Source organism: Prosopis cineraria, unplaced genomic scaffold, assembly GCF_029017545.1.
Source record: "Prosopis cineraria cultivar Desert tree isolate PC_DT_omini unplaced genomic scaffold, ASM2901754v1 PC880, whole genome shotgun sequence".
NCBI classification, from domain to species: domain Eukaryota; kingdom Viridiplantae; phylum Streptophyta; class Magnoliopsida; order Fabales; family Fabaceae; genus Prosopis; species Prosopis cineraria.
The window spans coordinates 14,585-39,937 of record NW_026556205.1 but is presented as its reverse complement, the minus strand read 5'-3'; the positions used below and the strand labels follow the sequence as shown (position 1 = coordinate 39,937).

Below are 25,353 nucleotides of genomic sequence, written 5' to 3'. Positions count from 1 at the left end.
ATAAAATTAACTGATTTAAGATTCTTAAAAAGTGGTAATTGATAGTTGATATCTTATACTTCTAAAAAATATGTGAATTTTCAATTTCGACATTTATTGAAATTGATTATCATAATAAATTACTCTGCCTTGTGTATGCAGGTGCCACTGGGGTGGAACAAGCTATTCATTTACATAACAAGTGCAGAAAATGGGGAAAAACAATCAGCAAATTGGGGAAAGCATCAGTGCAAAATGGAGTGTGTCATTGGGAAGACTCTATTTTCCACTCCATTTGGATTTCTCAACACACTAATAATCATCTCATTAAGCTTGTTGTCGCCATGGTCTGCCTCTCTCTGCTTTTTATTCTTCTTCATCTTCAATATAACACACACGTTATTTTTTTAATTGATGATTTAAAAATTGACATTATTGGTATTATAGGGATCAGTGAGGTTTGGAACCCTTGGAGAGGCCACCATTGATTTGGCAAGTTACATCAAATCAGAAACTTCCACTCTATCATTGCCTTTGAAACATTGTTACCACGACACAATCTTACAAGTAAGACTTCCAGTAATTATTACCCTATATGGTTAATCTAAGTAATACTACTCTTATCAGATCTAGAAGAGTGCAAGACTTGAACAAGCAAATGTGCAGAACTTGTTCAGAAGTAGTAATTTGAATCCATCAGATATAATAAGTTCTAAACATGTCAATTTAATTCCTGTATCATGATTCAATTCATACCAAACAAGTCAGTTCTTTATCATTGTAAAACAAGAAACACTAATCCTCTCTATTTTTTCAGGTTCAGATTCAGTGTTTGTCACCAGCAAGAAATATCAGGTTTGCAGCTTATGTGAACACTTTGGACAATTGAAGTCCTTGAGAAACGATGCGATCACCAATTTGATACCTGCGACTTTTCTGTATTGAAAATTGAAAAAATGACATTTGAGGACCCTCTAAAAGCATTAATTCCATATTTTCAGTACTTAGCTCCCAATTTTCAGTACTCGTATCCTAAATTTTCAGTACTCATCTTTAACATTTATAGTACTTAACTCTTCAATTTTCAAAAGCCATTTTTAGATATTTTCAGTACTCATCTTTTATATATTCAACACTTATTTTCAGTATTGAAAACATAAAAGATAATTGGACAAGTATTGAAAAAATTGAAAAACTGAGTAAGTAGTAAGTACTGAAAATTTAAAACATGACTATTGAAAATATGGTTGAAACAATTAACCCAAAAAAAAATTAATTCCAGCAATGACCATGACCCGTACCTGAAATTTCAAAATTTCAAGGTCCTTAAATGTAATTAATGTTCTTGGGGTTCTTTAAATTTTATTTTCCCTTGAATATCTGATCTCCTTTTTGAGAATCAAGTATTCTGAGCTGAAACATAAATATACTTCCAGTCCCAGATACTAAAGTCATACAGAAGATCATTGTGTCGAATCGATAAAGACATCGTTGGATGACCAAAATTGGATTTTAGTCAAAACCTTTAACTCAATGAACCTTCTGTATGCTTATGTTATGATAATAAGTTAAAGACAATGACATGTTACCCTAATTTTTCAGAGAAGAGCATTTGGACGACGAAAATTCATATGTGGAGGAAATGAATGTTGACTATGATGATCTAGACGATAAATCAGATGCATCTGATAGTACCGCATTCAACAATAATGTTAGACCGTCACATTGTAACCAATTGCACAACACAAGTCATCCTGCAGAACTTTGCAGTAATGTATGAAAATCTTTCTTTTTTACTGAAACTATATATTTTGCTACTCCACTCTTCTCTGTAAATTTACTTCTGTTCTGAAAAAATTGTAGTTCTTATTTAGTAAAATCCAGACAGGAAAAGCATAGAAAATGAACTTTATAGATGATTGTATTGTATGTAAGATATATATATATTACTTTAGAATCTGCTTTTTCTTCTGAACTATTATTCCTGTCCTCTTGCCTCTTGGGACAAGGTTTATTTCAAAATGAATAATTTTCGATGTAGATCCTCTGAAGTTGAGAATCAGTGTTTTCAATGTTCAACAAAGATTCCTAGTATTGTACTACCACTCTAAAATCAACACCACCGACTATAACTTCAGAGGGTCAGTTCTCATAATTTTTGTCAGGAGGCTAAAATGCATTTTTGCCGTTGTTACAGGAAACAAGTCTACTTGCATCAGGTTCTTCTTCATCAGGAAACCAACAAGAAAATCACTCTAATAATGGCAACTACTCAGCATCAGGAGCCATCAATTCAGACATGAAACTTCAAGAACAAATCAACGACTTTGGGCAGCAAGTTTCACACCGCCAGCATGCAACATTGGCGAAAAGTCTTGGATCATCTACAGATCTTTTGGATGCTGCTGAGGTCACAATCAATTTACTTAATGCAGAAGCCAAAATGTGGGAGACAAATGCTAGGAAGTTGTTAAATGATGTGGAAGATTGCAGAAAGACTTGTGCAGCAATTCAGACAAGGAGAAAGAGCTTGAAATGGAGTTATCAGCATTGCAGAAAGGATGTTATGGGTTGAAGGAGGAAATTGAAGAACTAAAAACTATGGTGGAGGAATCATCAATGGCAAAACAGAATGACAGTGAAAACTTGAAGTTTCAGGCTGAAGAGATGGGGAAAATCATAAAGGAGTTGAAAGATGAGATAGAGTATCATAAAGGACTAAACAACGACTTTGAATTGCAGCTCAAGAAAGCACTAAAGTCCAACATTGATCTTGTCTCTATTCTTCAGGAGCTAGAAAAGACAATAGAAAAGCAAAAAATGGAGATTATTGATCTGTCAATGACTAAGTTTCAATTTCAAGATGGAACAGATTATAGCCATGGGCATGATGACAGTGAGGAATATGACTTTCATTTGAAGAAGCCAGTTTTACCAGGAAAAATGAGGATGGATTCTTCTGATTCAGATCTTGATATGTCTAGTTCTAAATTTCCAATAAAGTGCCTCTATGAAGGTATTGAACTAAAGGAATTCTGGAGCTTAGAGCTGCAAGAGAAAATAAAGAACATGGAAAGTACCGTCAGATTTCTGGAGAAAAGTCTAGCAGAAAAAGATGAAGAGATGCTTAAGGAAAGAGGTTTGATGTCCAAAATTTTAGAGGAAAATGAAGCGAAATGGAAGCATAAGCTATTTGAGAAAGAACAAGAGATTATCACCATTGAAAAGAAGCTATATGAAGGTATTGATGCTTTTGAACAAGAAATCAGAACTTTAAAACAGATCATGCAAGAGCTTGAAGCAAGGACTTGCAAGAATCCTAGTGAACATGCAAGGTTGAAGAAGAGATGAGCATGAATATCCTGTAAAAGAAGTTTCCGATGTTTACCTTGCTTACACAGTCCGAGATGTTGGAAACATGCATTGTTTGGAGCTAGACTTTCAGCTTGAAAGCTGGAAGGAATTTTGCTCATATCTTGAAGATGAACTCAGCAGAACAAGAGCCCATTTGAAAATGAAGGAACTTGCCAATGCTGCCTTAGAAAAAAGTTACAAACGTTGTACAAATTTCTTGACAGCTGAAGTACCTAGTGAAAGTGACATGTACAATGCCCCAGTTCCTGAGGTGGGTAAAATTTTCTTACCTGTTTGATTTTGAAAGATATTCTTTTGCTTCCATGCTGATTAATGTTTTGTCTCGCTCCTTATTGTAATTTAGATCCTTTGAAGTTGGCAACCTTAGACATAAAATACAATACTATTATTCAATATGAATGAACATTGGTCATTGGCTTTTTGTGTGTGTGTGTGTGTGTGTGTCCTAGAGCCACTAAATTAAATAGTTTTAATACTTAATGCTGCTTGTGCTCAGATTGTTGTTGGAGAGGAAAACTTAGTGTGGTTCTCCTTAGAAGCTTAAAGCAAAAGAGGGACTGATTGACAAAGAAGATTACAAGTTGTGCTTAAAGCTATTGGGATTTCATATCTCATTATTTATTTTCTACTAACCAACTTTTCAGGTGATAGCAATGAAGAAACAAAAGGAAGAAGACAATTTGAAAGTTGTTTTGATGTGAAAAAGTGGTTTAACCTGTCTTAGTTTTATGTATTTATTTGATGTAATGCAATTCATCAAGTATCAAATATGTTAGTAGTTTAGAGTTGACTTAAATCTTTTCTATTCATGAAAGCGAATGAGCGTAAAAATAAAGCGAAGTCACATTCTTATTTGTTAATCTCTTTTCGAGGGGGCATACATAACTCAACTAAAGTTTGTAATAGGCCAACTTGGAATGATAGTGAGCTTAATAACTTGGTATTTGTAATTGGAAGATGCAAGCATGTACTCCCCCTGGTCCATAATATATATCATTGGTAACTACTTCACATTTAAAAAAAAAATAGTTGAAATCTTAACGGATTTTCAACTAGATTTTTATTAAATACTCCATACAAGTGGCTTAAATGACAATTGAAATTCTAATTGACCATTTTTCAAAAAATAAATGAATGAATGAAGTAAAGATGTACTTGGAAAAACAATTATAAGAACAACCCAATGACTTAAATGACAATTGAAATTCTAATTGACCATTTTTTCAAAAAATAAATAAATAAATGAAGTAAAGATGTACTTGGAAAAACAATTATAAGAACAACCCAATGACTTAAATTTTAGATCATGCAGGGTTTCTAGAAAATGACCTATATTTTGGATTGGAAGGAGTCGTAATTATAAAGTTGGTATACATAGACTGTCAACATGAAGCATCTGCTGGTATTTTTCTTTCTTCGTGCTGCTGAGCACATTGGCACCATTCATTTTCCTTTACAATTCTATCAATTGCTGTATCATAACTGCCCATAACTTTTCTTGATGCCCTCCCAAGCATACAAAAGGAAAAAGAACCCTTTTTATCCTTAATTTTCAAACCAAAAGGAAGTTATGTACATAAAATGAGGCAGCATTTCCACAACCTCAAAACAGGCACAATTTGATATCACCATCTTTGGCAATCACTACCATATGATCCTGGTCTTCAAATCTCACCTGTCCCTAAGGGCTGCCTCGAGGTATCTCCTGAAGCCCAGGCTTGGTAATCTTTCACAAGCTGCTAATGCAAAAGAGATTCAGTAAATATATCAAATTACACGATAAGTCAATGATTATTATCTCAAGTCAGAACTAGATTATGTGTCTATTGAACCATGATGCTCTTCAGATGATCCTTCCACAAGTCAATCTCGAAATTGCAATTGTAAGATCCTCAATACAGGAATAAGTTAATAAATTACATAGAAAAGAATAAATTTGAAGTTTCATGGGATTTTAAATACAATATTTTGTTATAAATTATGATCCTGTTGTTTGTCTGAAAATAAATTTGCCCCAAGTGCTTAAATTTTAAATTGTGTCATTTACCACTTGTTTTCAATTACCACTTAACCACCCCGTAACATTTTATTGCATCAATTACAAAATAATATACTAAGAACAAATAATTATTTACAGGCCAATAAATAATAACAGGTGATAAGTTTGTTCATCCAGAACTATTTTGGGTTTTTTCAAATAACACCAAATTACTTATACCACGATGCCTCAGCCACTTTTGTCACAATTCCAGAAAACAGAATTGAAGTTCTACAAAAAAATATTCAACCAATTGAAAATTTCATCTAAGTTTGTCATAATATCATTCCACCAAGCAGCTCAGACGATGAGGATGCAATGCATTGAACAAAAGACAAAAGTCAGAAACATTAAGCTGCTATCATTCATCAGTCCGCTAAGCTTTCTCAGACAAGAGGTAATGCATTGAACAAAGGCCAAAGTTAACAGACATTTAGAAATAAACAACAGAATACACTTTGATAGGTTATCTCACAAGAATTCAAATTCAATATCCATTACATGAACAGTCATACATAAGCAAAGACTATAACGATTGATATTTGAGCACACAGACTGCCAATGAAAAATTATCACTACCATACATAAAATTCATCTAGTTCAGACCCTAAATACAACAGACAATAGGCCATTCTAAAAGTTCCAACGAAAATTTTCTAGGATCTTTTAACAGTAGACTGAATCTCAAAAGGCTAGTAATCTTCATCGACAATTGTTATCTTATCATCATCATATGATTTGACCAATAAACTGAAATAAGGAAACTTGCACTTTAAATGAAACTTGTTATTACATCAGTCGTCCACAAACCTGTGCCATAAAACGGGGAAGCATAACTCTTAGTATTTGTTCAAGAACTTGAGTCCCAGCTGATTCAATTGCTTCCTTCGGTATTAATTGGAATGCAAAAGGAATTTCAACGGTTACCTGGAAACCACATATTGATCCAAAGATAACTTTAAACTGTGGTCCATAGTTACGCAATCACATAAAATTGATATAAAACCAAATTTACTACCTCAATTATAGTGTCTGAAGAGAACTGCTGCACCAAGGCATTATTACTATTGCTATCACATGATATCCGGTTCACCATCAAAGCTGTGTTACCATATTAAAGTATCGTTAAAGCATTCCTGAAAGTAGCATCAGCACAAGAATAGGATATTTTGGAAAAAACTTAGTCTTGCAAATCCATAGCAAACCTTAATGATCCCACACGATTAAACTTACTATAGCCTTATGCCACTTGTCCTACACTAAAAAGTTATTTATTGCATTATACCAGTAAAATTCTAGAGATTTAGAAGTTTACAGCACAAAATTATAGGAGCAACAACTTTCCCAATAAAGACAAGAGTGCCGTGATATCATTAACCTTTTAATTCTAGTTACTGATTTGCTTGGAGCAGAATGCAGGCCAAACTCATTTGGCCTAACTTTCATCCCCGACAGTTTCTTATCTTCAAATGCAATTGGACATCCCAAATTCTTGTTTTGGCACAGTAGTTGCAGTTCCAGTCACTGGTTTGAATTGGGCAAATTGCAGGGCAAAGTCCAAGATGGCCTAATTTTCATACGCAATGCCAACAGTTCCTCATCTAACTTTACACGTTATGTAATGTAGACTGACTTTCAAAATTCTTTATTAGTAAGAAATACTCTCCCCGTCTCAATTTATAAAACAATTTCAAATAAAATCACACATACTAATAAAACTCATTAAATACATTTTACAACCTTTTTTTTTTCAAAACAAAATATAAACTTTAAAAAATACCCTTCATTTAATACTCCATTTATAAAAGAATATTAAAAATAGAATATAATGGAAAGGGTAATATAAGAAAAACATCATTAATAAAACCTTATTTTTGTCAAAGCATCTTATATTTTGGAACACCAAATCTCTCCCAAAAGAGTCTTATAAATTGGGATAGGGGTAGTAGTATGTACTATATACAACCATCCAGCTATTGCAATTGCTGTGCTGCCAAGGAGATCCAAGCTACAAAGTAAAGGTAGACCAATCTTACCATGATAAAATATGTCAAAGTTGGGACCAAGACCAAGTCTATTCAAAATTGGCTTGGTCTACTCATTTTTGGCTAGTCTGGTCTAATTCATTAAGAAATATCACAAGTGTACTTCGAATGAAACGAAGAAGGAAACTAAGAGAGTTGTGGGTGAAGCTCGTTCTAAAGTTTTTGAAGAATTTTATAAAAGCCTTGAGACGAAGGAGAGCAAAATATTTATAAGATTACCAAGAATAGGGAAAGAAAATCAAGAGATCTAGAACAGGTAAGGTGTATTAAGGATGAAGAGGGAAGAACTTTAGTTACAAATGATAAAATTAAAAATAGATGGGAGATTTACTTTTTTAAACTTTTTAATGATGGAGAGGGTTCATCTAGTAACTTGAAGGATTTAGTAACTGGTGAAGGAGAATAAAATTTGTCATTCTATCGAATAATACGTGATAAGGAGGTAAAGGAAGCTCTTAAGAAAATGACAAATGGTAGAGCCAACGGACCTGATTGTATATCTATCGAAACGTGAAAATGTTTAGGTGAAGAAGGGGTGAGATGGTTAACTAAGTTATTTAATGTGATTTTACGGTCCAAAAAAATGCCTGATGAGTGGAGAAGTACATTAATTCCTATTATAAAAATAAAGGAGATATTCAGAATTGTACTAACTATAGATGGATTAAACTCATGAGCCACACAATAAAATTGTGGGAGAAAGTAATTGAGCACAGGTTGAGATTGGAGACAAGTATTTTTGAGAATCAGTTTGGTTTTATGCCAGGTAGATCAACTACAGAGGTGATTTATCTATTAAGGGGATTAATGGAAAAGTATCGTTGTAAAGATAAAGATCTACACATGATTTTTATTGATTTGGAAAAAGCTTATGATCGTATAACAAGAGAAGTGCTTTGGAAAGCGTTAGAAAAAAAAAAGTACGGATTGCTTATATTTTAAAGCCATACAAGATATGTATGAGGGGGTAAAAACTAGTATAAAAATGCCTAGTGGTCAAACAAAGGATTTTCTTATAAAGATTGGACTACATCAAGGATAATCTCTGAGTCCTTATTTGTTCAACTTGATCTTAAATGTTTTGAGGGAACATATTCAAGGGGAAATTTTGAAATGTATGCTCTTCGCAGATGATATAGTTCTTATAGCGAAGACAAGAGAAGAGGTTAATTTCAAGCTTGAGTTATGGAGGAGGACATTGGAGTCGAAAGATTTTCGTCTGAGTAGAAGTAAGACGAAATATTTATATTGTAAATTTAGTAAAGGACTATTCGCAATAATTTGAAAGTGAAATTAGGAGATCAAATTATACCTCGAGTGAAAAAATTAAGATATTTGGGAGCCATTATTTAAAATGATGGCAAAATCAGTGAAGATATTTCACATAAAATTCAAGTTGGGTGGTTTAATTGGAGAAAAGCTAAAGGAATTATTTGCGACCATAAGGTGCCTAATAAACTTAAAGGAAAGTTTTATCTGGCAATGTTATATAGTAGTGAATATTGGGCTCTAACAGGACAGCAAGAGCATAAAGTTGGAGTAGCAGAGATGAGAATGTTACAATAGATGTGCGGACATACACGTAAAGATAAATTTAAAATAAGTACGTACGCGAAAAAGTGAGGGTGGCACCTATTGAAGAAAAAAATGGTAGAAAATTGGTTGAAATGGTTTGGGCATGTACAAAGAAAACTAAAAGAGGCACCAGTGAGAAGAGTGGAACATATAACTTTGAGTCCGATTAAGAGAGGTAGAGGAACACCTAAGAGAACACTCTTGGAAGTTATTGAACACGATTTGTTAATTAATAATATTCCTAAAAGCTTGATAAATGATAGAACACAATGGCGTCTTGTAATTCATGTAGCAGACCCCACCTAGTAGGATAAAGACTTGTTATTGTTGCACTTTGAATGAAAGTCAAAGCTTAGAATTGGCAACGTGGATGTTGTTGAAAAGTTCATGTTTTATGCTACAATTTGCACATAAAAGGATCAACACAATTTTGTATTTATGCAATGCTGTAACAAAGCTTATAAGATAAAACGAGTTCACATTTCTATAATAAAATATTTAGCCATTGCTCCTTACCATCAAACTTGTCATTCTGAGCAGCAACAATTGGCGAACCCTCAAGCTGTCACCCAACATCAAACGAAGAAAAAATCAGACGAAATAAATCCACTAGAAATTCATACGCCCAAAAAAGAAGAAAAAAACACTACCAAGTCAACAGTAAAGTCAGGGGGAAAGAGAGAGCTGAGGGGAAAAAATGTCGTACCTTGCAGGACAGGAGTTTAATGCAACACCCGTCGGGTTGCTCTTCCACCCTAACCAGCAAAACTGGACAAACCTCAAAGGAGAAGAACTTAATTTATACACATAACACCTAAAAGTGTTGTCATTCACTCTCTCAATCCTCTCAGCATCCAGAACAGAATATTGACTGGCAGGCAACCGCATATATTCAACTGAAACCAACAAAAACAATTTCAAATTCCGAATTAAATACACATCCAAATCCAAACGGGACGAGGGGTTATTAAATCTCTCTTAACATTACCTAGGGGACGTTCGAGTTGCTGAACAGTAACCGACTCCTTCCGCCGAGCAACAAAACGAGCTTTGGGGTTTGGATTCGCAGAAGCTCGGAGTGAAAGCCCAGAGGACTTACAAGCAAATCTTGTACAGAATGATTTGCCATGATATGAAATGGGACTAATTCTTACCAATGAAGAAGCGCTCAGTGCCATCAAAACTCAGCCCCTCTTGAAGCTTAGCATCCAAACAAAACAGGGGGGAAAAATATTGGCTCTGGTCCTAAGGATAGTTGTGGGGTGAGGTGAGACTTGATATTGGGAATGAGACCCGAGTACGAAGAGAAGTTGTGGTCACGAAAGAGAACCTAGGATATGCGCACGTGAGTCACGTGACCCCAGCATTTACGGTTACCAGTTCTTCGATGACAAGCAGTAACACGAAGTTGATCAAAACCCTGGCGGATCCCGATTCCAGAACTTCGAGGGGTGAGGCATAGTATATAAGATTCCAATGAGTCAAAGCGAGGCAATTGGCAGAATGGGGTAAATCCAAAAGTTCAAATACTTAATTCAAGTTCAACAATCGCAAGACTGATCAGTATCACTCAAATCCGAACACTCGATGAAAAGCTTAAGATGGTAGGTCTTTGTTGTATTGAGCGAACCTCGGGACTCAAAAAAATTCGTTGATGAAGGTGGTGGTAATTTGCGTGGCTCTGCTAATTAAGAATTGTGAAGATTAAATGCATTGCAGATCAGCAACTCTTCTTCAATCTGCCTGAAGATGGAGCTTCCTTGGCCATCGTCACACCAAGCACGAGCAGATGGAAAAAGCAACTAAACTAGCCTACGGCTACACGTCAACACATAATGGTTTGCTGGCAAATTACAATCATTTTTTTAAAAAAAAATATAGATGCATTGTGTATCATCACATTTTTTAAAATTAAGATCCTGAAATTTTATATTTTAAGTTTTTAAAAAAATAACAATAAAATTTTTTAAATTATTTAAATGATATATTGATCTTATAAAATGGTATAATTTTTCACGAGTTTTAAGAATGTTTTTATCATTAGAAAATTATAAAAATGACACATTTGCCCTTTATTTAAATTTAAAAAAATTCACAACTTTTCTTTCACAACTTTTATTTTTAAATTTACAATAATTTAATAACTATTCGTAAGTTTTGATTTATAAGCCCTAATATATATTAAATGTTGAAAATTTATAATTTTTCATTCACAACTTTGTTCCTATATTAACAATTTTTATTTTTAAATTTGCAACAATTCAATAGTCATTTGTAATTTCATATCTACAAGTTCTGATATACATCAAGTATTAAAAATTCATAACTTTTATTCCTATATTAACAACTTTTGTTTCTAAATTCGCAACAATTCAATAATCATTCACAACTCTGCATATGTAGATTTTGATATATATCAGGTGTTGAAAATTTGCGACTTTTCATTCACAATTTTTGTTCCTATATTAATAACTTTTATCCCTAGATTCGTAATAATGCAACAAGAAATTATAATTTATCAGTATTCTTTGTAAATTGAATAAATCAATAAAAATGAATTACCACTTTAATCCAATAAATAACAAGTTTCATTAATTTAAATGATAAGAAAATCTTAAAAAAATGACAACTATCTAAGATTTTTTTAAACGTTCTTCTTATATTCATAACTTTGTATTGATCATTCACAACTTTGGTTTATGTATTTATAATACAACTGAAAATGATATATTATTTATCATTTAGTCATGAGTAAGGATCCATATCCACATATAGCAGAGAAAATGAAAACCTCAATTATTTCTGCACATTAACTCATATTAACTTCAACTATCACGAATGAGAGGAGAAATTTTCAAGGAAAAAAAGAAACTTACTCATTACAACACAACTAACAGAGGAACCCACGTATAGAAACTTAAAAAGAAATAAAACAGACAAGAAGGAGATGGAGAAGAAGGAGAAGGAGATGGAGAAGGAGAAAGAGATGGACCAGAAGAAGAACACGAAGAACAGAAGAGGAGGAGAACACTAAGAAGAAGTAGAGGCAATAACTCACAAAAATGGCTCTACATTAAGGCTTGAGATTTTTATTTTATTTGATAATAATTTGGTCTTTTTTTTTAATTTTCTAATAACAGAACAATTTTATGGGACTTCAAAAAAATTATGCTATTTTGTAAAACTAATCTATTATTTACATAATTTAAATGAATTTTTCTATCATTTTTTTTAAGTTTTAACTATTGAATCTCCTGCCATTAAATTTAACAATTTTGCCATCTCGCTTTTTCTAATTGAACATATATCATATCACTCTAACAAACGATACTTGCAATTAACATGAAATTTTAATTATTTTATTAATATCTAAAAAATAGCAGGAGATTGTTTTGTCATAATAAAATAGAACTTTTATATTTCGTTTGATTGAAGAGAAAAATATGAAGGAAATAAAATTAAAAAAATTCTTAAAAATAATAAAAAAATTAATATTTTTAAAAATTTTTATTTTATTTTCTCTCCTTAAATATTTTTTTTAACTTTTTCCTTATCTTAATGAAATCACAAAAAACTCTTAGTATTTTTTAAAAATCTTAATACAATAGTTAAAATATTTAAAATGTCATGTCAATGCCAAGTGCTTTTTGTTTGAGTGATATGACATATTATTTAATTTAATAAAAAGGTGAAATGATATAAATAGTAAAATTTAACAGGGAAGAGAGCAGATGGTCAACATGTAACCTAAGGCATTAATTTTAATCAGTTAAAAGTCAAGCAATGATATGCAAGCCATCTGAAGCTCAAAATAGTTACGTATATTTTAGTTTTTAAAGAAATAATTATTTTGAATATTTTTAACTTTAATAACCATACCAAATTCTTGTAAGACTAGATTATAATAAAGTAAGGTTTAGACATCTGACATTATTTAAAAGGTGTTAATTTTTTATAGAAATTTTATAAGTGTCTCGAATTCTCTTACTTAGAAATTATTCATACCACAGTTGTATAATTTCATCCATACTTAAAAATTAATGTTTGATTAGACACAAATGAAAAGGTGAGTTAAATGGCATATATATGGAAATGCATTTCAACTATTTTTCTATAATCACATCAACCACTAGATTAAGTTATAAGGTACAATAAAAGGTAGATTTCTATGTTGATATATTTTCTCTATATTTTATACCTACATGACAATGTTTGATTAAATCTATAATATTGATGGTGCTTGGTGAGACCTTTAAGGGGATTTATTCAACTTAGCTACCATAAATTATCAATATCAATATCAATATTTTACCAAAATTTCATAAACCATCTACAATGCACTTTTCCTTCACAATCTTGAACCCCTTTCTTATTGACTGTGAGTTGAGGGAATTGTGATTTGTGAATTGGATTTTAATTTTTTTTCCTATGTGTGGTGTGTAAGGTTAGGGTTTCATTGGCCTGCAATCATAGTAGGCTATTCAAATTTGCCTCTCTTATTTTTCTCATTCTTCCTATCAATACTTTTCTTGCCCTCATGACTTCTTTTTGCATCATCCTACCCTCTCCCATCTAATTCATTGCAGTATTGCCTTTTGCATCTTCTCATCTCCTCTCCCTTATTGCGCCACCTATTACTACTTCAACTCATAGTGTCTCCGACAAATCTGGAAGACTGGAACTCACAATGTCTATCTTCCTTATCTCCCTGCTTCATTGCACCACATGGTCTATCTCCCTCTCTCGTCGTGTCACCTGCCCCTACTTCAACCAGTCATCCTTAGTCCCTAATCTGCCTTATATCTCGAACTCACGGTGTATTTGATGGATCTGAACTATAAAGTTTACACTCAGACCAAGTAAGTTAACTGATTATGATTCATGTAATGACCTTTGTCATTAACCAATCATAAACTCACATAATTAAACCAATCACTTAAACTAAGGATCAACCTTGATTAAAGTTATTTTCTCAATTGACTTCAAAAGTATTAGGAATGATAGAATCCTAAAATTATTTGAAGAAGATTTATGATGTATAAACACTTGAAAAATACTTAAAATCATAGTGTAGAAGTTTGCAAAAACATGAAAAAAAAGTTGAGCATTTAAACCTAGTTCAAACAAGGGCAAAATAGATAGCGAAATTGACATGTTCATCACAACCTATTGCACGTCCACCACGACAAGTGGCAAATAGGTCACCCACCGTGGCCAACTACTAATTCAATATAGCGACCAATTCATGTGTAGCATCCACCCTAGCACATGTACATTCACAACATATATCGAACAGCCTTAACTATTGACTTCTGAGGTACCTATTTTATAATTCCAACCTTTAATTAAGGTGATACAATTATCTACATGTAAATAATTAAGAGATTTATCTAATGGCTTTGGGTTTATCCCATTCTAATACCAAAGGAGAATTCTAGAATACTAGTGCTGAGGCAAGCTTTTAATACCACAAACACCACTGAAGTGTCTCCTCTCTTGATCTAAATTTTATTCACACTCCACATGCATAAACTACAATCATGTATAGATCACATTATTTGTTTATATATATTGATAATAATCAAAAGACATTGCAACATCGGCCCTTTCCAAAACATGAAGACCACACAACAAAATGCCTAAGTGTAAACAATAAAAGTCACAAGCAAATGTCAAATTAGTTAGCATGTTACAATCAATCTCCAAGTTAGCAAATTATGCATCCAATTACACTACCAAGAGACTAGAGACTTTACAATAACAAGTTCTAGTCATTAACCTTAAAGTATTTCCCTTCTCCTTTCGCCTTATTATCCCGTAACAAAAATGTTAACAAACGGGAGTGAGATTATACAATCTCAATAACTAAAGTACATAAATTCAAGTATATAAAAATATGACAAATACAAGCACATCAAGCAAGGAATTTGCCAATAAAAACCTTTCTGTATTCAACATGTATCATAAGACTAATGATCATTAACCAAAAGGCATATAATGCAATATAAATTATGCATGATCATATGCACCCCATCCTTATATCTTTGACCAAATTGGGCCCACTCTCTAATTATAAAAGGTGACCCAGTCAAGGTCCCATACTCATTCTCGAACCATAGATTCTCTTGTTCTAAACTCATGGGGTGTCATCCTGCCCAATCCAGGGCAATACCTAGTCTAAGGTAACACCTAATTTAAGGTAATAATAAAGGACCAAAACATTATGGCCTCATGATACTAGGGAGTATCACATAGATTTCCTTATCACCCTACTCTTTTATATGAACTCCCACCTATCCATGATTATGTAATATGCTCACGTTACTCTATGACATAACATGCACGCAAATTTAATTAATTTATCTCATAGTCAAGTGCATTATCTAGCCATGCATGAATAACCACTACTTAAGCTTCATGCCAATATCATAAACTCATGCTTAATGACATATCAACATCATATACTTTAACAACTTTGATCAAGCATGAGATTACCCTATCAAGTCATGTATTCAACTTAATTCTTTGCATCATGCCATAAATATTTAATCACTTTATCACATATTCACATTCTTTGTATATAAACTCATTAATTCACATGCTATAATCAATACTCATTAAGATATTAATAATCACAATATCATTTATTGAACTTCAATCATTCATACCATTTCATTTCATCACCAAACAAGCTCATGGCCATAAATCATATAATTCAAAACAATCACTATCAATATGTTTGTATATCCATATTATCATTTTTCATTGCAATTGACAGCATAATTGCAAACAATAATTATCTATAAGAATTTAATTTTTAGTTACCTTAACTTTCGTGCTACCAATACTTTAAATTTCAAAGGAGCTTTCAAGTAATCAACCGGCTCCAAGAGTAATCAACTCTACAATTAAAATCATTAAACCTCATTAATGGCTAATAATTATTAATTATCCCTTAATCATGATTAAGGCTTAGCACTCCCATGAAGCATGATTAAGCAAAATCAACCTCAAAACTCGCTTCCATTAACTTATTTAACCTTCATTGAGCTTAAACTTAATTAAGTAGTATTAATGTTAACTCTAAACCATTGTTTATCTATGTCATTAGCTTAATCTAATCCAAAACAACTTTAAGGTTTTGGATTTTAGCACCCCTTATGATAAAAAATATCAAAACAACACAAATAACACTTATTTGATCTCAAACAACTTATAAAATTTGAACATGATGACCATTCCTGAGAAAGAAAACTTAAACCAAAATAATAATATCTAGCTCAAAGTGAAAATTATACAATAAGGAAGGATTAGAAGTATTACCTTAAGCCATTAGAGCCACAAAATCAAGTCTAATGGAGGAAATGTAGAAACCCTAGTAGGGCTCAAGATTTTCGCACCTAGCCTCGCCTATTTTTGCCTTTATGTTTCTATTTTGTGATCATAATTTTAATTGAAATCTTTTTATCATTAACCACAATTTGTGGTGGCTAACGCCTATTTCACTATGACAAATTGTACAGTTTGTAATTTCTCACTTAAACCAAATACCTTGAGCCTAAATTTGGCCCACAACCTAATTTAGACCCTAAATATCTCCCACATATGATTCTAGGCCCAATTTTGATTATAATTAAATGCCTAAACAATTAGTTGATCTCAATCATTCATGATTTCTCAATTAACACCTTAAATTCACAAAAGTTTTAAATCAGATCCTCAATACACATATCTCCTTAATTACATCTTTAAACTCTCTTAAATACTTAATTACTCTTATTTTCTCAATTAATTTAATTAATCCTTAAATTAAATTTTGAGATGCTGCAATTCATGAAATGCTCTGATTCGTGATGCCCTTGTTAGTGATATTGAAGAATAAAGTTGACTTGGGATATACAATTTGATTCATCTATCATGGAATCGAGGCACATCTTGGGTAAGGGATTTTGAGATGCTAAATATGCATGAGTCGCATGATGAGGGATCTTGATTTCATTTTTGTCACCTTTTGGTGCCCTACAAGCTAGGCTTCGCTGGCCTTAAGATTATTGTGGATGCCTTTTATTCACAACCTGATTCACATTCTTGTTATAGCCTTGTCATCTTAGAAACTGTGAAGTTACTTAACGATTACTGGAATATAAAATCCAACATATTCCACATGTTCAAAATGTTGTTGCTAATAGATTAGCTAAAGAGGCTTTAACTATTTCTTCCTTCTTAGATTGTGCCCCTCCTTATATTAGGGCCTTGATTCAAAATGACTATGGGATTTGAATCTCCCCCCCCCCCCTTACTTTTTAATATTAATGCATTGGGCTCTGCCCTCCTTTCTACCAAAAAAAAAAAACATACCTTTAAATTCTCTATCAATGTTGCTCTCAGAGTTGCTAGCCATTGGAAGTTAGAATTGCATAAGGGAATATGGTGGAAAGGTTATTTATTTAGTTTGAATGTTATGTGTTCATATGGTGATAATAAAATATGATTTATAATTGGCAAATTGACTCCTGTACTACAAAAAAAAATTATTTACCTAGATATTACATTTTTAAAAATATTTCTCTATATGCTACAAATTTAAAACTAAGTTCATACTAAATCAAGCTTCAATTTTTTTATTTAATATTGCAGTACAAAATTCGATCTAGTAGAGACTGAGTTCTGTACTTATATAAAATAAATAAATGTTTAAGTGTAGTCTTAGGCTACCTCTGCACCCCACTTTCTCTATCCCTCTATGCTTTCCAATGATAAAAAACCAATGTGTGTTATATGTGGTGAGTTGCCTTTTTTCCGTCCAGCATATATGTTTCCTTTTTTTTTTTTTTGCCCAGGAGATCCCAACATATAATTGAATATCTTTATATAATATAAATAATATATTATGTATTAAATAATAATATATTATTTTATTAATTATAAAATAACTACATAATCAATAACAATATAAAATTACATAAATTTAAATCATAATATATAACTTTATGGTTAAACCACTAAAGATCATTTCCTACTGTATTAGGTTTTTGCTTTTGTCTAAATCTTGTTTGGTGATATTAAGCGTGATGGTTAAAGTGATCGCACTTGCAAATTTAGTTATTTATGCTCGTAAAGATTTATGTTCAACAAAGTATATGCCCTCAATGGTTCGTTTTTATTCTTTTGTTGCTAACAAATCACACCGTACAAAAGAAGCAAGCTGAAGGTGCGTTATGATATTTTTTTTTTCCATTCCCATGGAAGACCAATTCTCTTCTTTTGATGACCATTTTGTTTTTTTTTTTTCCATGATTTATGAAGTGGTTGGTCCCCTAATTATTTAGCTATTATGATGTTGTTATCCTTTTTATGGTTTTTTTTAATCTAAAGTATTTATTATGAATGCTGTCTTAATGTTTCTTATTAATTGAGTAATAAGTGATTTCAGTAATCAATAATTATTGAAGTTTAACCACTAATTAATTGATCAATAATATAACTTAATAATCATTATTTTATGAATAACAATTTTGCTTATTAATACTTAATATATTGCTTTTAGGAATGAAGAAAATAAGCCACGTGTGTATTTTGGAATTTTGATATCGCTCAGGTGAATGGAAGGGTAACTGCCAAGCCCATGCTTGAGAACTTTCAAGAGGCCCAACTTGAAGAACGTTATGTTGCTTGACCTGTTTCCTTTATGTCATTTGAAGTTTTTGTATTAAAATTAATGGATACTGGTAAAGTTAATAAAGGCTAATATCGATTTTTTTTAAGGTGAGAATTTAAACTTTGAAAAATGATGGATGCAATAATTAAAACGATTTTAAAAAGGTCATTCTATCAGTATTTGTAACCACCATAAAGCTTTCAACATGGGGGTTCGAATTTAGTTTGAGGCAAACAATAAACTCAAAATATTTCAAGATATCAGGCGATCTAGTGTCTAAAAAAATAATTTGTATATTGGACGATCTTTTTTATTTTGGAACATGATATTATGAAGTTTGTTTTGTTGTTTTGTGGACAATTTTACTTCATTTGTTTCAGAACCAAAAAAAAAAAACCCGTTCTGCTTTTTTTTTTTTTTTAATAACTCCTGGACTCCCATCTTGATTTCTTGGTATCGTTGTTTTTAAGGTGGTCCATTGTACTCCCTCCATTATTAGTTTCCGATTCCATTCATGTCAGTCAACTTAAATCTAAGGTATCGGTGTTAATAAGTTTTGGAATAAATAAGCATGGGACAGTAAATCTAACCTATTATTCAACATTCAAAAAATTATTTCTTTTAAAGATTTTAAAAATATTTTAAAAAACTCATGTTTTTCATTAAAATCTGCATTTTGAGCTAATGGATTTTGGTATAAATAAGCATGGAGTAATAAATTTTGAAGTCGTCAGGTAATAAAATATAAAAAAAATTATATTTAAGCGAGAAGACAACAACTTCAATTAGTAAAAGAAACAAGTTGTGAAACAAACAATTTGTTAATTTTTTTCCCCAATTTATATGGATACAAATAAGCTATAGAGTAGAATAAATTATTCTTTATATTTTGAATTTTTTAATTTAATGTTTATGTTTGAATTTAACTGTGTAACAAATTTTAAAACAAAACAAGTTATTATTATATTTTTATTTTAATCTAAATAAACTGCTGTTGATTACCATGTTATTGTTTTTTTATAAAATATTTATTTTTTCCATGTTGAAGAAATAATAACAAGTTCACTTTCCATTCATATTGTTTTTACCCCCACAATCACTAATGTATAGATTATAACTACGGGAGATATTCAAAATAAAAAGATGAAGAACAACGTATTGTTATGTAACAAAACACAACACAAACAAAGTAGCTCTAAAAAAACATGTAAGCATGAAACGGAAATATGTTATAAACATAATTTGGTCAACCTTTAGAATAGAGATTTAACATGTACTGTAAACAAACTCGGCTTTGGACAAAACAACAAATTTGTCGGTCACTAGTTATAATTATATTTACCAATTATTAATTACTACTACTGTACAAAAGTAATATTTCATTGTGGCATTGTCATATATTTAATTAAGTAGTCAAATCCAATTTTAAAGTGCATGACAACAATTTGTTGGTCCTATACCTGACATCAATTTTTTTCTTTAAAAAAAAAAGGACATTACTAGTTTGAAATTTTCATATAATATAAAAAAAATTAAAATATTAATCCCTTTAAATGCAATTGGGTGGTAACATAGACCTCAAGTTAATGCTGAAAAATGCTTCAAATTATTAATATCGGTGAGTGTGATTAATTACTTGTAATGGAGAACCATTGACCATTGCATGTGGGAAACAAAGTGCTGATCATCATGTGTATAAATATAATATAACAAACACTTGAGCCTCAAATTTGACAGAATACAAAAATAATCAAAAAAAAAAGATTGACTTAAATAGATCCCTTACTAGTCATTATTATCTTTAAATAGAATTTGAGTAATGATTGAGGATGATAGATGATGACAAAGAGTGAAATTTTAGTGATCAAGAATTCAACCATATCTTCGATTAATGAAGCTTTATGACATTTATTATTTACTTTGTTATCAATTGGAGAATCATAATTATGGATCTTTAGACCTTTGATGCCTTGATTCATTTGCTAAAATTGTAATTACCATCTACTGAATTTATTTTGAAAAATTATTGTAGAAATAAGAAAGGCATGCAAACTTATGGGCTCACTTGTAAACTTATATACTAAGAGCCAACCTTCATCAATTGAAGCCCTTTCTAAGAAATAACTTTTTTTGAATAAAAAAATTTAGATTAGTTAGGTTATGATAATTCACTAACCTTGAACATACCTTCAAATTCAATGAATGTTTGAACTGATTGGTTTCTCACCCTTTTTTATTTGATACACACTTTGTACTATTTAATTTTAGGAATAACATAACTTCAATACTAAATTTTCTCTTAATTATTGATTTAATCTTTAAATTTTCATTCAACATAATTTAATTTTTCAATTTTATTGAGTTAAAGAATTATAAAAATTGAGTTATACCTAGTTAGAGAATTATAAAAACTAAGTTATTTTGAATCAAGAAACTATAAAGTTTGAGTTATCCTTATTCAAAGTTTAATAACTAAATCAATAATTAAATAAAAACATATGGGTAAAATTTATTTTTTTTCTTAATTTTATTTGCAACTAAAGAATAATAATCATAATTAGTATTAATATTAATATTTTATAAATACCATGTTATGGAGAGGCAAATCAATCTTTACGAACGCGGGATGGCCAAGTCTATAGTGAATGAACAGTGCTTCATCTATTGCCTTTGTTAACGTGCCCAAGGTCATTACCTGTTCCAGTTCTCCATCTATTGTTCTGTTATTATTATAATATAATATTATGATATTAGAGAAAGGGATTCGAATATTGTAGTATTAATAATTAATAATATTATTATAATTTTTGGTGATCCCTTTGTTTTTCCTCATGCAACTAATATTTTATATTTTATTTTGAATCTAACTTCTGTAACCCAAAAAAAGACAGAGAAAGGGGACGCCAGTCTTGCATCCACGGGATAGATTAAATGGGAAGGTCGATGGGTCAGTTGGCGAGATTTCAATAATTTTTAAATTCTTGGTGATTTTTGTGTTGCCGTTTCGCACCACCAGGTGAAATTTTAAATATATTGTTTGCCCAGTGTGGTATTTGTACGTGCATAACATCGTCAGGTGAAATTTTTGTCATCATATTCGTGCATTTTTTGTCCTAGCATCTTCGTTTGTCCTTCTTTGGTTATTCTTGTGGTTGATCTTTGGGGAAATCGTGTGTTTATGTTGGTGGGTTCGTAAACGGTTTGTGCGGTCATGTCATTTGCTTGGTTGTGTTTTTTATTTCCCTGTCTTTTGTTCTTTGGATGAGGTGATGATTCATAGGTATCGGCGCAGAGGAAGAAGTATTATGAGATGATTGTATAAAGATGGGTTTGTTGATCGGAATCTACCACATTGGTGAGTTTTCGTATAGATTTTTTTCTTCCTTTGGTTTAATTATTGATTAATTTCCTATTTATAAGTGATATTTTCTACCCAGAGCTAATTGTCTGTCACCATATTGTGTTCATGGCCTGCTCAGTGAACTGTTCCACCATGTGAGGATTGCCCCTGAAAACGTCTACATTCTGGACAAGGCTGGGGATCTTGGAAGTGACCTTTCCCTTTTTGATCGTTCGCCCATTTCATTGTTTCAGCTAGCGTCCCTCACTTCACTTGATCTGTCGGGTGTTCGTGATATTATGGTGGATTTTTTGTGTCAGAGGTCGTCTTCATGTGCACCTTCCAGGTGAGATTTTCGTCCTCCAGCTATCCTGTTGTGCATCATTTGTATCTGGTCTATTTTTTGTTCACTTTTTCCCTTCTTAGAGGATTTGTTTGGCTCCATCGATTTCAGTTGCATTCAGAGGGGAAGACTCGTGATGCCCTCGATGTTCTAGGTTTGTTTTATTCTTCAGGTCGTCTAAGCCTTGCACGGGCAATTCAGGGAACATTTATTTTTTGGCTTATAAGATCCATGCTATTGCAAATTTATACTTCTCGGGCTGATTTGAAAGTGAGTACTTTTTTGGCTTACGCATGTGTGCTTCTTTAATATGTGAGATTTGGTTTCTGCCTAATGCCGGGGTTGGGATTGCCCAATTTCCTTCACATTTATAGGTTTCTATGTAATTAAATGAAGTAGAAGAATATTATTTTGTTGACTAGCTGAAATTTGTGTCTACATGATGTAAATAAGATATTTATGTTTATTTTTCTCTCTTTTTTCTTTGTTTTTTCCCTACTGATTCAGATTTGACCATCTTGCTCTTGATATTGAAGGGGAATCTAATCGTTTAATCACCAGTGCTGATATTGGTAAGGATAAAGGTAATTGTAATTCCTCATGCCATGGCTACTTCACTAAAACTTGAAGACTCAACTATTTATTGCTATGCAGGTCACGCATTTAAGTCACTGAACACATTAGGATTTGTACCTAAATAAGGAAAGCTCATTGCAGATCGTATTGATGGAATCTGGTAAAGTGCTAAATTGTCTAATTGAATTTTTTGTCAACGATAAAGAAAGCATATTGGTAATGTCGCTTTTAACATTTTGGTGAATTTGTTATCATACAGGGCATGATCAAGAATAGTAAAATAGGGAAGCATGAGCTGTTGGATCTTAGCATCATTCATATCCTTGGCTTTAGCTTAGCAAATATCCTGTGAGCAGTCCGAAACAGAAGAACAAACACTCTGCTGTATTATGTAGTCCAAACTTATCCAGACTTGATATTGGGCACAGGAAGAAAATGACAAAATGCTTCATATAGTTGCGTAGTAGACATTTGAGAGACAGGTACCCAAACCCTCTTCTCGGTGAAAAAGTTATAAGAAAATCTCAATGATCACATATACCTGATACGTTCTCAACCCTAAGCTTTTAGGACTTGAGGTGTCGATCATTGACTTATCATATTATGTGCAAAAACTTTAAAGATCAAGAAATAGCAAGGACCAAATTCTGAAGTCTAAAAATTCCTGGTCACATAGACTTTGGTACTATTCCTAGAACTACTTGAAGCTTAGACAATATGCCATAATGGTGGTCTAATCTAGTGGTAAGAGTTATGATAACTAGCAAAAAACTTTTAGGCTCAAACCTCTACTTCAAAAAGTCAACGGATAATTTAATTAGGATTTCTGATGGACTAAGATGGGTTGAAAGACTAAGTTGGGGCTAAATTTCTTTCTGCTTGGTTTCTGGTGGTCAGATTCTCATGAGTCGTCCCAGGACATGTACTGAGAAAAATAATGTTGCAATTTGTTGTAATGTTTATTGAGCGGAGAACTAATAGAACTCTGCTGTATAATATCAAAACCTTAGAACTCTGCTCTATAATAAATTTCTAACAGGGAAATAAATGCAAGAACTAACCAAATATGGGAAATTTTGAGGTTTTGATATTAAATCAAACTAGCCGAATCAGTGTCACAAAAAGAAAGGCCATTGATTCTAGCCAAAATCCTATTCCCTAATATTGAAACAAGATTACAACAAAGAGAATGAAAGCAACAACATAATAGCTCCCTCACTGGTGTTTGAGAGACCAGTATTCTTGTCATTCCTATCTAACAATCAAAACATGTCTTGAGTGCTATCCAAAACAACAACGAAATATTAAGCAAGCCATAAATGATGTGACTCCGACCTCTAAACTGAATCTATAGCCACCCTAAACACATAATGACTATATCCTGATTTGCTGGACCCTTAGGATAATAATTCTGACTTGCTGGATATTTCTTTTCCACTTCTTTCCCTCCCCTCAATTTCCTCTTATATGTCTGAATATATCTTAAGGTTACATCAAAAAGACGTTAAGTTTTAAACTCATCTTGAATTATACAATGAATTTCTCTTTTTAGTTGCCAAGTTGGCAATATAAGTGAGTCATGGATGTGATTTTTAGAGTGTAGTGATTGCCATGTCGACAAAATCATTCCAGGATGCAGAAAATGTATTAATTATTTCATCATTTTTCTCATGGTAATTTTCCATGTCTGTGACATGGTTTGCTTTTACCCCTTATGTTCTTCTTTTTTGCAAAGCTGTATAATATATTTACTTCTCCTACTGCACTTTGGTAAATACGGAGTCATGCACAGAAGTATTTCCTGAAAGTTCAGAGGAATGGAACAAGTGAACATGTACCTCCCCTTTGGCCGCAAAGAAAGGCTGCTCATTCATACCCAGAAAAGGCATCTAAAAATGGCTAACAACTTCACATAGTGGACCACTTTTCTTGTATCCGTTACTTGAATCCATTGTATCTTTGTTATTTATTTATTTTTATAATTTTCATTTTAGCAGCTCCATTTGTATCCCAAGTTAAATTGCTCCTTTTCAGCGTTGAGAAAGGTTAAGTCTTAATTTCATTCACAAAGATAACCATTTTATGATTCTTTCCTTCCAAAACTTCTAGGGAGTAAATTTTGCATTTGGAAAGTAAGGGATAGAGGAGGAAGCTATCAATGATTTAAGTAGAACAACTAACAGTTGTCCAGAATTTTCATATTCTTCATTGGTCCATATGCTACAAAATTTTATTTGCTACATTGGTTTATAACCTTTAGGTTTTATAGATGCAAAGTTGTCCAAAATTTAATGGTCCATTAGCCACTATTGGTGTGTTCTAAAAAAGCCTTCCATGCATTGTAATAAAGATTTTGGTTAAAGTGTGATGTTTTAGACAATTCTGCAGTTTGTTACCCTTAAAAGTTCAATTACACTTTCCTGA

General features: G+C 32.0%; 2 protein-coding genes across 2 annotated transcripts; one reads left to right on the top strand and one right to left on the bottom strand.

Moving 5' to 3' along the window:
- Positions 1 to 141: 141 nt before the first annotated feature.
- LOC129298670 (uncharacterized) lies at positions 142 to 4,055 on the top strand (the record flags this gene model as incomplete). Its single annotated transcript, XM_054937088.1, is given in 9 exon segments — positions 142 to 326; positions 427 to 546; positions 797 to 834; positions 1,582 to 1,753; positions 2,177 to 2,462; positions 2,465 to 2,816; positions 2,859 to 3,220; positions 3,381 to 3,604; positions 3,999 to 4,055. Coding segments are annotated over 9 exon segments (1,796 nt in total), but the record flags the coding sequence as incomplete, so codon positions are not given.
- Positions 4,056 to 4,668: 613 nt separating this feature from the next.
- On the bottom strand, positions 4,669 to 10,782 carry LOC129298669 (uncharacterized). The gene is given in 7 exon segments (XM_054937087.1): positions 4,669 to 5,090; positions 6,203 to 6,319; positions 6,411 to 6,493; positions 9,529 to 9,574; positions 9,719 to 9,813; positions 9,816 to 9,908; positions 10,001 to 10,782. Coding segments are annotated over 7 exon segments (696 nt in total). The 5' UTR covers positions 10,191 to 10,782; the 3' UTR covers positions 4,669 to 5,018.
- Between the last annotated feature and the right edge of the window lie 14,571 nt (positions 10,783 to 25,353).